The 13,887-nt window shown below is 44.2% G+C and overlaps 3 protein-coding genes across 7 annotated transcripts; 2 read left to right on the top strand and 1 right to left on the bottom strand.

Annotated features, from left to right (window-relative positions):
* Window positions 1–2,576: 2,576 nt before the first annotated feature.
* Hig (locomotion-related protein hikaru genki) lies at window positions 2,577–7,467 on the top strand. 4 transcript variants are annotated; one of them, XM_076392647.1, is made up of 10 exons: window positions 2,577–3,029; window positions 3,800–3,882; window positions 4,033–4,195; window positions 4,445–4,627; window positions 4,772–4,906; window positions 5,518–5,661; window positions 5,760–5,972; window positions 6,084–6,299; window positions 6,452–6,540; window positions 6,711–7,467. In XM_076392647.1, exons 1-10 carry the CDS (start codon window positions 2,891–2,893, stop codon window positions 6,825–6,827), a joined length of 1,482 nt encoding a protein of 493 aa, XP_076248762.1. In that variant the 5' UTR covers window positions 2,577–2,890; the 3' UTR covers window positions 6,828–7,467. The 4 variants fall into 4 exon arrangements, with proteins under 4 accessions (XP_076248762.1, XP_076248765.1, XP_076248766.1 ...); XM_076392649.1 differs by having other exon boundaries at window positions 2,579–3,029; window positions 4,454–4,627; XM_076392650.1 differs by lacking the exon at window positions 3,800–3,882 and having other exon boundaries at window positions 2,578–3,029; window positions 4,037–4,195.
* A 213-nt stretch (window positions 7,468–7,680) lies between these two features.
* On the top strand, window positions 7,681–11,320 carry LOC143188423 (uncharacterized). Its single transcript, XM_076392659.1, has 10 exons — window positions 7,681–7,806; window positions 8,029–8,231; window positions 8,542–8,646; window positions 8,819–8,989; window positions 9,203–9,451; window positions 9,602–9,750; window positions 9,918–10,064; window positions 10,294–10,586; window positions 10,727–10,894; window positions 11,085–11,320. The coding sequence occupies exons 1-10, from the start codon at window positions 7,701–7,703 to the stop codon at window positions 11,186–11,188; spliced, it is 1,695 nt and encodes a 564-aa protein (XP_076248774.1). The 5' UTR covers window positions 7,681–7,700; the 3' UTR covers window positions 11,189–11,320.
* Window positions 11,321–11,326: 6 nt separating this feature from the next.
* Mrpl38 (mitochondrial ribosomal protein L38) lies at window positions 11,327–13,876 on the bottom strand. 2 transcript variants are annotated; one of them, XM_076392653.1, is made up of 6 exons: window positions 12,858–13,876; window positions 12,645–12,797; window positions 12,243–12,570; window positions 12,000–12,155; window positions 11,760–11,896; window positions 11,327–11,679 (listed from the first exon to the last, which is right to left on the bottom strand). In XM_076392653.1, exons 1-6 carry the CDS (start codon window positions 12,997–12,999, stop codon window positions 11,387–11,389), a joined length of 1,209 nt encoding a protein of 402 aa, XP_076248768.1. In that variant the 5' UTR covers window positions 13,000–13,876; the 3' UTR covers window positions 11,327–11,386. The 2 variants fall into 2 exon arrangements, with proteins under 2 accessions (XP_076248768.1, XP_076248767.1); XM_076392652.1 differs by having other exon boundaries at window positions 11,328–11,679; window positions 11,997–12,155.
* Window positions 13,877–13,887: the final 11 nt, after the last annotated feature.

The following is a 13,887-nucleotide window of genomic DNA, read 5'->3' as shown; positions in this document are numbered from 1 at the left end:
CCCAGACCTAACCCAGACCTAACCCAGACCTAACCCAGACCTAACCCAGACCTAACCCAGACCTAACCCAGACCTAACCCAGACCTAACCCAGACCTAACCCAGACCTAACCCAGACCTAACCCAGACCTAACCCAGACCTAACCCAGACCTAACCCAGACCTAACCCAGACCTAACCCAGACCTAACCCAGACCTAACCCAGACCTAACCCAGACCTAACCCAGACCTAACCCAGACCTAACCCAGACCTAACCCAGACCTAACCCAGACCTAACCCAGACCTAACCCAGACCTAACCCAGACCTAACCCAGACCTAACCCAGACCTAACCCAGACCTAACCCAGACCTAACCCAGACCTAACCCAGACCTAACCCAGACCTAACCCAGACCTAACCCAGACCTAACCCAGACCTAACCCAGACCTAACCCAGACCTAACCCAGACCTAACCCAGACCTAACCCAGACCTAACCCAGACCTAACCCAGACCTAACCCAGACCTAACCCAGACCTAACCCAGACCTAACCCAGACCTAACCCAGACCTAACCCAGACCTAACCCAGACCTAACCCAGACCTAACCCAGACCTAACCCAGACCTAACCCAGACCTAACCCAGACCTAACCCAGACCTAACCCAGACCTAACCCAGACCTAACCCAGACCTAACCCAGACCTAACCCAGACCTAACCCAGACCTAACCCAGACCTAACCCAGACCTAACCCAGACCTAACCCAGACCTAACCCAGACCTAACCCAGACCTAACCCAGACCTAACCCAGACCTAACCCAGACCTAACCCAGACCTAACCCAGACCTAACCCAGACCTAACCCAGACCTAACCCAGACCTAACCCCGAAGACCCTAACCCCGAAGACCCTAACCCCGAAGACCCTAACCCCGAAGACCCTAACCCCGAAGACCCTAACCCCGAAGACCCTAACCCCGAAGACCCTAACCCCGAAGACCCTAACCCCGAAGACCCTAACCCCGAAGACCCTAACCCCGAAGACCCTAACCCCGAAGACCCTAACCCCGAAGACCCTAACCCCGAAGACCCTAACCCCGAAGACCCTAACCCCGAAGACCCTAACCCCGAAGACCCTAACCCCGAAGACCCTAACCCCGAAGACCCTAACCCCGAAGACCCTAACCCCGAAGACCCTAACCCCGAAGACCCTAACCCCGAAGACCCTAACCCCGAAGACCCTAACCCCGAAGACCCTAACCCCGAAGACCCTAACCCCGAAGACCCTAACCCCGAAGACCCTAACCCCGAAGACCCTAACCCCGAAGACCCTAACCCCGAAGACCCTAACCCCGAAGACCCTAACCCCGAAGACCCTAACCAAGCCCGAAACTCCGAGTGGCCCGTTCTCGTACTGGCCCGTTCTCGTACTGGCCCGTTCTCGTACTGGCCCGTTCTCGTACTGGCCCGTTCTCGTACTGGCCCGTTCTCGTACTGGCCCGTTCTCGTACTGGCCCGTTCTCGTACTGGCCCGTTCTCGTACTGGCCCGTTCTCGTACTGGCCCGTTCTCCGAGTATAAATAAATAAATAAATTAATAAATATACATTAAATGAATAAATAATTTAATAATTATCCGAACAAGCGCCACCTAAGTTGTTATGATTGAAATAAGAGTCCTATTGGCAGCCTTTCTCAATAGTGTCCAATCAGAAGCTTCAAAAAATTCCTCCCCATTTTTGATTCGTAGAGGCTTCAAACATTTCTCCCCATTTTTGATTCGTGCAGCGCCTTTTGTTTTCTAAACCACGCTGTTTGGCACTTTAGCTTCCCCAAAAACCGTACACGGCTCTGCCAAGTTCAGTTGGTGTGGTACTAGTATTCAGAAATTACATTAATCGCCATTTCATAATACAAAAAGTTTTTTTTTTTTTTTTTTCCACGCATAGCGCACCTTCAATGATCGTACATCTTCGGAATGTTCAGATTATTAATAATAAATTATAAATAATAGCCTATTTAAGTATCACCGGCGGATTTTGGCACATCTCGTTATAACGGTTTCGTACTGAGCTCTGCCAAGTTTATATGGTTCGAAACTGCCCGTTTCTATGCTGCTTTAAACATACTTTATTAGTATTTCGCTATTTCTAAGAATTTTTTATCATTGGGTCAAGAGGTGTGGTACCTTCTGCAGTGATTTTACATCGTCGAATTGTTCAGCTTTCGATCGATGATCAATTTTAATTTCTCAATAGCAGCCACGCAATTTGAGCCATCTTCTTACGGAAACAAGGACGAAGTGGACTCTAGAGAAAAAGTCTTACGAAAGACTTCTTCTTTTTTCTAAAGTCGTTTTTTTTTAGCCGTCGTTTTTAATTTTTTTTTTTTTTAACAGTCGGTAGGATGACTAACGCCTGCGCCTTCGCAAATTTTAGGGTGACGATGCGAGTGGCGGTGATAGTAGCGATGCGGGTGGCGGCGACAGTGGCAATGGTACCTGTCGCTTACGAACTGTTAGTAGCGATGAAGTTGGTTGCGATAGCGTTACGCGTTACTCAGCCGGCTGGCCGAACGCGGCACGTTTTTTGTGATTGATTCGTCGATTATACCAACGCGTGTACTAGCTTTCTGTTGACTGGCCAGTGCGTGTACGCTACGTCGTCGGTTTTCTCTCTTTTCGTTTACTGTAGCGTATGTGAGAAAAAAAAAAAACAAAAAAAAAAATAGACGATTTGCGATGCGTATGAATCGACATGCGGAAAGAGAGGATAAAGAACTTTGCCGTCGTCCCGACGTGCGGAACGCTGTTTCAACTTCGATACGGCATTAACGTCGAGACGAAACTTATCGTTCTCCTGCTCCTACTATCCGAAGACTCGAACGGAACTTGGTTCTGATATGCAAACGCGAACAGTATGTCTAGCGAGGAAAAGATAGGAAAAAAATTGTTTGGAAGTGCGTGCCACGCGATACCAACAACGACGAGATACTTTGTTCTTTTACTGGGCTTTTTAATTACGACAAATGGAATTTTGTCTGATGCTAAACGAGCAGGTGCGTTCGATGTTATCATATGTACGAGTATGCACGCGTAACGTGAATTCGTTTCGTTTTCTCTTCCTTCTCTACTTTCCGAGAAGAAACATTGTAACGCTCCTCTATCCTCCTCCGATGTTTTCAACCTGAACGGTCGCTACTTTCGGCGTAGGCCGAGAGAAAAGAAAAAAAAAAAAAAAAAAAAAAAAAAATAACGAATCTATATATTTGCTACCGCGTGGTAAGGCGAAAGACAAAAAAAAAAAAAAACGGCATGACAGCGACGAAAGATCTTGAAGACTATTTCTTCTTTTTCTCTTTTTCTTTTTAATAATCTCGAAATGATTATTCGCGAATCGAGGAAAAACCGTCGCGCCGCGAAATGGATCGATAAAGATGTCTGCTCGGCGCATTTGGAAGCGGTTAGATGTGCGTGCTATTGACCGCGTCCGACGAAACCATGCGACGAGCCTGCGCGGTAAAATACGTAACGAAACAGCTCGAGATATTACGTTAGTTGTTGTCACTGCGCCGCGACATTTTCCAGGACTAAATACATGCATACATACGCATAGTATGTACACGAGAATGCGAACAAGAAAAAAAAAAAAAAAAAGACAGTTCGCAGCATTGTTGAAAAGAAAGATTTCAATGTGACGAAGACCCGTTCCCATAGCGTCGTTCCGATCTGCTCCAACGAAGTTTCGTTGACGCTCTTAATTTCTTTTTTTTTTTGTTTATTTTTCTTTTTTTTTTTTCCTTTTTATCTACGCCCATTATGTTTTCAGAGATCAACGGATTCCAGAATGGTTGTACATTAGAGGGTCTGCACCCACTTTTAATTGTCACTTACAAGAATATCACGATATCTGTGAGTGTTTCTTCTGCTTCTTTGTACGCATGACACGCCCGATGGCAGAAATGTTCTTTCTCTTATACGTTATAGAAAGAAATGTAAAAAAAAAAAAAAATCTGACATTGAAAATACCTACGTTGTATGATGGATTATTCTTGGTACTAGGTAGACAAAATTACCGTACCACACGGAGAACGAGTAACCGTAAGGTGCAGGGAACTTGGAAAATATAAACTTATCGGTGACTCCACGTTACACTGCCGAAATGCGAGTTGGAACGGAAAATTACCATCCTGCGCACCGACAACCGCGATCTCGAATTATACCGGTGAGTGATTCCTATGTCGCCAGTGTTAATCGAATGGCTTATTAATCCTCGATCAATCGTTGCTCGCATCGACTCCTTGAAACGTTTACACGTTCCGAAAATTATTCCATGTTTCATTTACGCATTCGCATATGCGTGCATAAGTATTGAACATCCCCCCGCCCGGTTGTCTGTCGCGTACAATCTCTCTCTGTCTGTCCGTCTCCCTCGTTCTTACTTATCCATTTTCTCCTCGTTCGATTGTTCGAGGAGAAACAGAAGATGTACCGCCGACGATCGTGTTTGGATTACCAGCTGGATCGGCGACGGTCGAACCGTCCGGCACTCTCGCCGTGTTTCCGGGCAGCATCCTTCATTTGGAATGTCTTTTCGCTAGAAAACTCGGTAATCCGGAATGGACGTGGACTTCGACGTTTCGCCAGTACTTGACCGGTAAGCGATTCTTTTTTTTTATTTTTTTTTTTTTTTATTTTTTTTTGTTTCGTTTCGACGATTCTTTGACGGAAGAAAACAAAAAGATCTCTACAAAGTTGCGTATGCGTACCGTTTTACTTATCCTGCTGCGATTTGCTCTAGGATGGGCCATTGCTGCGCGCGAGAGAGACTGGAAATACCGACTTTCGATATATTATGCGAAAACTCAAGATTCCGGTGTATACACGTGTTCTACACCTCGTGGATTATCCAACTCCATACGTGTACACGTCGTTGGTGAGTACGATGCCCAATGCTTTCCGTTTCGACGATAAAGTATGTACGTACGTAGCTGCTATGAATCAAATTCGACCGACGAATTGACTAAATTTATCGAATGGGTACATCTACTTTTCGTTCTCTCGTATGCCGAGAGATATTGAGTAAAACTATGAAAGGGCGAGTGCTGTGTAAGGCTGGTAGTAAAGTGACCGTGTCGGAAGAGCGTACGAACGTGTGTAGAGAAGGCAAGAGACTTGGGAAAGTAAGCCGCTCGTTTCGTTTGTTTCCAACTTTGTTACGCAACTGTGTTACAAACACGGATTAGTTGTAGATGTGACTGATGCGACCGATAACGCGAAACGGGTGTAATCTACGACCGAGTACATCCGCGTTACTTTCGTTTTCCAACTTGTCTTGCGTGCGTATGTACGCGTACGCTACGTACGGTATCCGAAGGTACACACGTGTACATTGCGTATCTATGTACGTTCCGCCCGTTGTTTTATCTCAATTTTACGTACCTAGCTAGTTAGCTAGCTAGTTAGCTAGCTAGCTACTACCTACCTACCTACCTACCTACTCATCACCTACTTAACTACGTAATAACCACTGCTTCGATGCTACAGATGTTCAATGTCCGGTGTTAAGCTTGCCTGAACCACCCTTGATCGGAAAGATCGAAGGTGCGCGAATGGGTCACGGAGCCGTGTTCGAATGTCCTGTTGGATATACGCTGGAAGGTGCTGCTGGCATAACGTGTCAATACAACGGTAAGATGCAACGACAGGAAAACGCTTCGAATTTTTCTCCGAGACTGAAAGTGTTTCGTTTCGATATTTACGTAAACGTTGAACCATTTTTCCGTTAGGTAAATGGTCAGCTGACACGCCGCGTTGTAAAACGATCGAATGTCCAGCTATGGATACGCTTAACGATACATGGTTGCAACTTCTCGAATACAACAACAGTTTCGGCGGCAAAGCTGTATTCGCTTGTATGTGGGGTCATAAGCTGCTGGGATCTCGGAGCATAGAATGCAAAGGAAACGGTTCGTGGAGTGGAACCATACCGAGTTGCACGGGTAAGTGGTGTGGGCGCGCATCAATTTCCTTTATTTCTCCTTATCTTCCGAACACTTGCTCCGAAAAAAAAAATAACGAAAAACGTAAATAACATGAATTACGATACGCAGAGATTACCTGTCCTATTCCGGTAATACCAAAAAGTGGACGCATCGTTGAGCAAACGTATCGTCGTACCTCCTCCGGAAGGAAACAACATCGTCAAAGTCGAATATACAAAGCTGGTGCACTCGTTAGATTCGCTTGTTTACCGGGTCATCAACTTCTAGGCGAAGCATCGATAATATGCACCGAAAACGGAACTTGGTCTCACTCATCGCCAGTCTGTAAGTTTTTTCTAGTTGTAAACGAAAATTTCCCTCCCTCCCTCCCTCCCTCCATCCCTTCCCCTTCCTTCCTTCCTTCCTTCCTTCTTTCCTTCCTTCCTTCCTTCCTTCCTTCTTTCCTTTCACTGAACGAAACCGATCGTTGTTCACAGGCAAAGTGAGGTGTCCTTATCCAGGCGATCCGCCTCATGGCCGAATTGCACCGCTCAAATTTTGGTACAAACCAGGGGATAATATACAGGTCAGTAGAAACTAAAGTCGGCTCGCGTACGATTCCGATATATCGCTTAAAATTCATCGTTTCGCGTCTCGAGGGTTACTTCTTTACCTACGTACGATCACCCAGATCCTAGGTATTTTTACTGACCTCTGAGCAATCGAATTGAATTGAATCTATTGATTGTTGCGTAGGTAACTTGCTCGCCTGGATACGTAACGCCCTTGGAACCCGTAAGGAAGCCGACATGTCGAGAAAACGGTATATGGAGTGCACCACCACCCCCTTGTAGATCGTATAAAGACGTTTAAAACGGAACCTGCGCAAACCTCATCGATGATTACGTTTGTCATCCACGTAACGACGAACGATGCGCGTTGTACGGAGCTCGTTGAACGAACACGCGCGATCCTACGACAACGTTGAATGGTTTTTTCCCTCGAAAGAAATTGCAACGAGCTCTAACGAATATACGCGATTCGTTACGAAACAGTTGACGAAAGTTGTTTCGCGACGATGATACTACTTCTATTCGCGCATATCAATCGATTCGCTTGATCGTCATCGTACCGTTTGACATTCCATTCGTTGTCGCTCGGTGTAGATTCGACGTATCTTTAAGAAAATTCTGATATCGGGCACGAACTTGGACGAAGGATTTCTCTTGAAGATTACTTTCATAAAATTCCTTTTGGGGATGTAATACATGGTATAACGATATTGCGAAATTGTGGCAAGAGAGAGGGGGAGAGAAAGAGAGAGAACAAGAGGGAGGGGATGTAAGCGGAGAGTAGAAGAGAGAGATAACACACACGCAATAACTGAACACGATATCGACTGTACGATGCCTAATCTCACCTGTAGAAACATATAGATTTTCGCGTCTTCTTATAGGTGATAAAAACATCTTTGTATGTAAAATAAAGTTACGTTATTCTCTGAAACACTGAATCCCAGAGTCGACGTTACATCCTTCGTTAGAAATCTAACGTTGTTTTTCGTTTTATTTTTTTTTTTTTTTTTTTTTTACGAGAAGTAGAGGTTGGGGACAACGATTTCTCAATTGCTTTCGAATGATATCAAACGACGCGAATATAGCGACGAAACGCCTCGGTTGAATACGAATCGATATACATACATAATAAACTCGCGCGAATGACGACGGCAGCAGTTAAGTGTACGACATGTTTCTCGGGGGTCGTACTGAAATTGTATCTCGTGGAATCAAGGACGGAAGATGGTCGACGAAGGACAAGCTGGAACAGTATCGAGGAGTTCTAAAATTACACGGTTAGAATGTATTCGACTTGTGTTGTTTCGTTGTTCGTTCGATCGAAGGATTGTCAGGCTTCTTTTCGTTACGCTTGTCGAGTAAATACGCGAGCGATCGAGATTCTGTCTATTTCGCTACTTCTCCGATTCGAAGAAGAGCGAGAATAGAAATATGCATTTGCTTTTACTTTATTGCATTACGTGAACGTATTTCGATAACGTGATGAATATGATATACAGGTCGCGAACAAAAGCTCCGATCACGGGACGCTGTGAAATTGAAGAAAAAGATATCGTGGCGATTGAACTCGTTCCAAGAGGACGTAAACAAATATCGACGAATCGTGAACGACGTAGTGAATGGATTTGCGAAAAGTCGTACGCATAATTTGTTACAAGGTCACAGAGATTTGCGATTAAAGTGCCATGGACGTCGAACGGAGGTATACGCATAGTATCTGACTATGATGCCTGCATGTGTACTTTTGTGTACGAGTATGTAGCTTGAAACTCTTCGGAGTAATCTTTGAAATGCTTTTCTTTTTCTCTTTCTTTATCCTCTCGTCTCCTCTCCTCTCCTCTCCTCTCCTCTCCTCTCCTCTCCTCTCCTCTCCTCTCCTCTCCTCTCCTCTCCTCTCCTCTCCTCTCCTCTCATCTTTCCATTTTTCGAGCCCTACGCGCGTCCGATGCGCTCTCGATGAAATTATACCAATTTCGTAGCGAAATATTTTCGAATTCTTTCGCTGATCGCAGCAAATTTACGCTTCCGTTTACGAGGAAAGTCATCAGAAACGCCGACGACTCGACAAGCTTCGTTACGAGAAAAGAACAAAGATGAAGAGATGCTTCGAATTACAGGTATTACTGTCGTTCGATTCGATGCGCGTCGCATGATATATGTATCTATGTACGTATCTATGTATCTACGTGTATGTACACTTATTCCATACGCGTGTATGCATGAACGAGGAGACGTTGACGAAACCTTTGCGAGTGTATTAAAGATATGCAAAATTGTTTGGACTTGTAGTTGGAACATGCGGAACTCTACGATAATTACGTGCAGGAACAAGAAGTACCCTGGGCACGGGATCGAACGCAGCAGCTACTGGTAACGTGTTATCAACGATCCATAGCGAAGCAAAATGCAGCGAAGGCGATCAATTTAACGTACGCTTACATGCTTGGAATTTTGAAAAAGGTACGAAGGTCGTCTGAAAAAATCGGTTGCTGCCTGTCCAAGGATCGTAAGAAAAAAATTACACGGGCGTTCACCCGGTCGCCGTTTAACAACGGCGCGGCGGTGAAATTGTTTACGCTGTAACGTGTCCTATAAGAGTCTATACGAGTTGTAGAAGGGAAGGAATCCCGCCACGCCCCTCGCTTACCGATACGGACGGATTTTCGTTCGCAGGATGCGGTGCATCACGACACTTTGTTGAACGCTTTGAGACAAGATCGACGAAGTCAGTGCGAAGTGATACTTAAAGCAACGACGATGGGTCAGCTCGCGGTCGAAGAGTCTGACGATATCGGAGAACGGTGTAAACGTATTACGCGAAAAGTTTGGAACAATCTGAAAGAAAGAGAACGCGCTTTAACGTTCGTTCGTGGACAAGTGGAAGATCTCTGGTCGTACGCGCAGTCGTTGATTCGAACCGAAGTGAGTTGCTGCGACGAGGCGCGATTAGTCTTTGTGTACGATCATTTTCCCTTTCGAAAAAAAAAGAAAAGAAAACGGGTGCACCGCGTGACCATGCTTGACGAATTAGTCGAAAGTCATTCCACTTACTTCGTGCCGTCTATCGCCTAGAGCGAGACGTTGTTCTTGATGGAAATTACACGCGGCGCTGCCACTGCGTCGAACGCGATGCTGGAGAAACAAATAAGATCGTTGGAAGAGGTATTCGATAAAGTTAAGGAATCGTTGCTTGTGCGTTCTTACCGAGAGTTGCTTTCGAGGTACTGCTCATTCGTTCATTTTATTTTAGACGATACGTACGTGGAACGAAAATGCGATTTGCACGTGTTCGTGCGAAACTTGGAATAGTTTCGCGCATCCGATTACGTGTTTATCTCGCTAAGGAGGAACGAACGAGACTCCTTGCTTTTTTTCTTTTTCTTATTAGGCTAGAGGAACAAATGAAACAAAGAACACGGTTACTCGAGCAGTTCGATCGCAATGTAAAAGAACGCGACTCGTTGTTGAGTAAGAAAAACGATGCCTTGTCCGCCCTGTCGGACGTTGAACGTTCATTCGTGGCTGGTGTGGAGGAGTAAGTAACGATGTAACGTATTATACGTATCTCTACCTGCCCCACCGTCGTGTTTCCCCTTTGTGCAATCGCGATGCGTAAATATCGATACGAGGAAAACACGAACGAGCCCTATTCGAATCTTCGTTTCGTTTCATTAATTTTTTAGGGGTAAACCAACCCATCGTCAACGATACGGTTACCGATAAAGTCGTCAGGATAGTGAAATAAAAAGGAAATTTTTCTATAGGTATAATACGGATAAAAACGTACTATTGGAACAAATCGCGATACAAAAGAAACGCGAACTGGAACACAAAAATTCGAGAAAGGATCGTGGCAAATTACTCATGGACATTAGAGCAGCGTTACAGAATATGGTGGCTATGCTAGTTTGCGTCAGGCGAGGCGGTAAACCGACGAAGAAGCAGACGAGAGAAACTGATAAGAGACCAACGAGAAAGACTGAAAAGGATGATACGTACGATCACGAAGAACAATTTACGAGGATCGATGTACCGATACTAGACGTGGAAACGGAGGGTAAAGAACGAATGATTCTCTTGTTATCGCGCGAAATCGTATTCCTCGTCGTCGTCGTCGTCGTCGTCGTCGTCTTCGAACGGTTTTATTCGTTTACATCTATTATATATTATATTTTGTTACTGTCACCGTCGTCGTAGGTCTGGCGTTACTATCGACCGTAAGCCGAAAAGTTGGAGCGCTGTTTGGCATGAGCAACTTCGAATTTGACGGAGACAGAGAGGAAAGAGCAAAAGATTTGTATCAAACGTACGTTTCGGATTATCGTTCGAGATTAAAATTCGCCGATGTGGAATCGGAACCAACGGGTAAGAGTCTTTCGTTGAAGAACTTTTTCGAGTTGCGTAATAATGCGTACCGTGAAGTCAAGATACGATCATAAATGTTACGTAGATGTGTATGTACGTACAATAGATACCAGATACGAGTAAAAATCGAAAGCAACGAGCGTCATACACCTTTGCATCTTTCAAGAGTGAGTCGTTTCCTTTCTTTCAGGACTATTTGTTGAACACGAAGCGATCGATTCTTCCGTACCGACGCGAGCCGACATCAAATTGAAAAGCAAACAAGCTGTGGAGGCTTACTTGAGACTGGAATGAGAACCTAAATGCGTTTTCGCTTTCGTGTCTAACAAAGTTTTCGGTAACGTGTCTATCGATACGTAATTATTTCATGTACGGTACCGATCTTATCGTTAATTTAGAAAAATTTGTTGCGACTGACACACGCGCCAACCGATTAAATTATGTCCACTTCTTTTCGTATGTACATAGATTTATTTTGTATCTCCGTACACTTTATTTCATGTCGTTGATGCGACCCCATCCTAGACGTTCCTTTGTCATTTCTAATTTCAACCAGGATGGCATGTCTCTATCGAAGGCGCACGCGTTAGGATATTTCAGAGGCGGTTTCGATTCTTTGAAAGGATGCACCTTTTGTAACTTTTTCAGTAGGAATTCTTTCATTATCTCCTTCGGATCTCTGTATTTGTCCAAGTAATGGTTGAATGATTCTTTTTTTGGAAACCATGTTTGTGGTCTGATATATGGTTTTGGAAAATCATACTGAAATATAGGCTCTTCCGTACCTGCAACCAGAGAGCATCGATGAAAGATTTCGGAGAGAAACAAGCAGGTACCGTTAAAGTTAGATAAACGTACTGCGTACCTAACGCGAAATGATAAAATTCTTTCACCGTAGGATCCCAGTCGCTTTGAAAGAACGCCAAACCAGCCGGAGTAAGATGATCTTGATGTTTTCGATAAAACTCTAGAGTATTCCAATCGCGTTCTTTCAAATGCAAGCTACAATTTGGACGTACACGTTGTGAAACGAATCTTTAAAAACATTCGGAAAGGGAGAACGATTTTCTCTCCTTCTCTTTGTTACCTACTAACAACTTACCACGGTTTAAGTTTCTTATATTCCGCGTAATCTAAATGTTGATTTTGCTTGTAAAGCACGAATGTGTACCGATAATAACCCACGCCTCTGGGCGGTATTGGCCTTAAATAATCCACTATTTGCTCCGCGTCTTCCACTTTGTTCCCGGGAATGTTTCCTCTGTGATAAGAATAAATCATCTTGCGACAATTCCGTGAACGAACTAACCTAATCGAAGAACGATCGAATCGATGTGCGTAGACTCACAAGAACCAATGACAATACTCGTTGCTTGAATTTTGCATATTACCATCCGGCGTGCTCATTACCAAAGTCCATAAAGTATTTTCTCGTGCTTTGTACTTAACGATTGGGGGATCGGTAGCTTCGCTCGGTTTTATAACATTTCCCGTATGCACTCTGGCGAATGTGTCCTCTTCCATTTCGTAATGTATCTCCATAGGTACGACAGGCATAAAATACGCATCCCCGAACAGATCTTGGAAGATTCCGTAATATTCCGCGATTCTATGGATGTCGAATGGACTGCAGGTTTCCAACCAAGTTTCCTTGACTCGATCCAAATCGACGAGTACTGTGAGGTATGTATAGATTCGTACGATTCGTGTAACGTAAAATAACGGTACGCTATACGATAGTGTTACTTACACGATTTATTTCTCGCTTGCTTCTCGCTCTCAGGATTCAATCTAACGTCTCTTCTTTCGGCTATCCAAATGGCCTTTGTTTCCTTGGCGGTTTTCGGTACGTTAAACCCTATATTTACTTTGAACGATACCGTTGGATCTGTCTCCTTTAACGCTGGAAAGAAAAACATTCAGAAATGGTCGATTTAACGAACGTTTCGTTTTTCTAACTTACAATCGAGTCGCTGTTTCAAAGTGCGTGCGATCGTTGGTGGCTTTCCTCGTATGTGATGTCCATGTCGAATTTGGTCCAGACGAATTTTCGAATGCGGAGACAACTGTCTTCCCAAAATCCATAGAGATCTACTATTCGCCATTGTTCAGAATGATTTTCGTCAAACAACGCACCGAGCGTAGTTACGTACGTTTGCTGATCGATGTTTTTCGACGAAAACTAACCGTACGGTTACTCATTCGTGTATTGAAATCGTAACAAAGACGAAGAGGTTAAGATGGTTCGAAATCGATTGTAACTGTTCGGTTGAAATCTTGATTGCGTAGAGACGGTTTAAAACGGTTTACTTCGCACGCAGATACGTGCGAAGCGTTCGATTCAAGTGTAAGAAAGCTGATGAGTCGTTTACGAGAAAAAAAATTCAACGACAACGACTGATGAATAAATATTTGCAGATGTTCTTAGAGGTTAAAACCATAAAATCCCACGATGGTCCTTAGGCGACGCTAGGGGAGCGCTAGCCTGCCCCCTCCCGTCACCTGCCAGCCATCTTTGCTACTAGCCAGAGAGGCGGTTTACCAAGTCGGTATTTCAGGCTATCTGTTCACCGAAAAACACCATAAAAATGGTAGAGACGAGAAGAAACATCGCCGTGATGGATTTAAATACGTATACTTTTTGAATTTCATCGCAGAAGTAATTTATTCCGAGTCGTAATTGTCACACAACACATCGTTTCGTGTAGCCGTCAAAGAAAAGAAAATAGTGATATAAAAAGTTTGAATCAGAATCGTACTTAGGATAGACTATCGTACACGTTCGCAAACTGGTTTAGAACTTTGCTGTTACAAACAATGAACGCTAAATTATCCGCTTAACGTAAAACTAAGTAAACGAACCAAATATTTTCGCGTTTCTGGTATAACGAGCAGCTTATATAGCAGGAAACGTGTTTCGATAAATATACACTTTCGACCCGGGGACAGACTCGCGTTTCTCATAAAACAGAGTCTGTTATTTATTTCGTATG

The sequence above is a fragment of the Calliopsis andreniformis genome, chromosome 2 (genome assembly GCF_051401765.1).
Source record: "Calliopsis andreniformis isolate RMS-2024a chromosome 2, iyCalAndr_principal, whole genome shotgun sequence".
Taxonomy (NCBI): domain Eukaryota; kingdom Metazoa; phylum Arthropoda; class Insecta; order Hymenoptera; family Andrenidae; genus Calliopsis; species Calliopsis andreniformis.
This window is presented reverse-complemented; position numbering and strand designations above follow the sequence as displayed.

Excerpts from the sequence above, each read along its gene's own strand:
- Hig (XM_076392647.1), top strand. The coding sequence starts at position 2,891 with ATGTCTAGCGAGGAAAAGATAGGAAAAAAATTGTTTGGAAGTGCGTGC. Across the intron at positions 3,030-3,799 it reads GTCTGATGCTAAACGAGCAG|AGATCAACGGATTCCAGAAT; the intron begins GTGCGTTCGATG and ends TTATGTTTTCAG. Across the intron at positions 3,883-4,032 it reads ACAAGAATATCACGATATCT|GTAGACAAAATTACCGTACC; the intron begins GTGAGTGTTTCT and ends TCTTGGTACTAG.
- LOC143188423 (XM_076392659.1), top strand. The coding sequence starts at position 7,701 with ATGTTTCTCGGGGGTCGTACTGAAATTGTATCTCGTGGAATCAAGGAC. Across the intron at positions 9,452-9,601 it reads AGTCGTTGATTCGAACCGAA|AGCGAGACGTTGTTCTTGAT; the intron begins GTGAGTTGCTGC and ends TCTATCGCCTAG. Across the intron at positions 9,751-9,917 it reads TACCGAGAGTTGCTTTCGAG|GCTAGAGGAACAAATGAAAC; the intron begins GTACTGCTCATT and ends TTTTCTTATTAG.
- Mrpl38 (XM_076392652.1), bottom strand. The coding sequence starts at position 12,999 with ATGGCGAATAGTAGATCTCTATGGATTTTGGGAAGACAGTTGTCTCCG. Across the intron at positions 12,156-12,242 it reads GAGTATTGTCATTGGTTCTT|AGGAAACATTCCCGGGAACA; the intron begins GTGAGTCTACGC and ends TTCTTATCACAG. Across the intron at positions 11,897-11,996 it reads TATAAGAAACTTAAACCGTG|CTTGCATTTGAAAGAACGCG; the intron begins GTAAGTTGTTAG and ends TCCAAATTGTAG.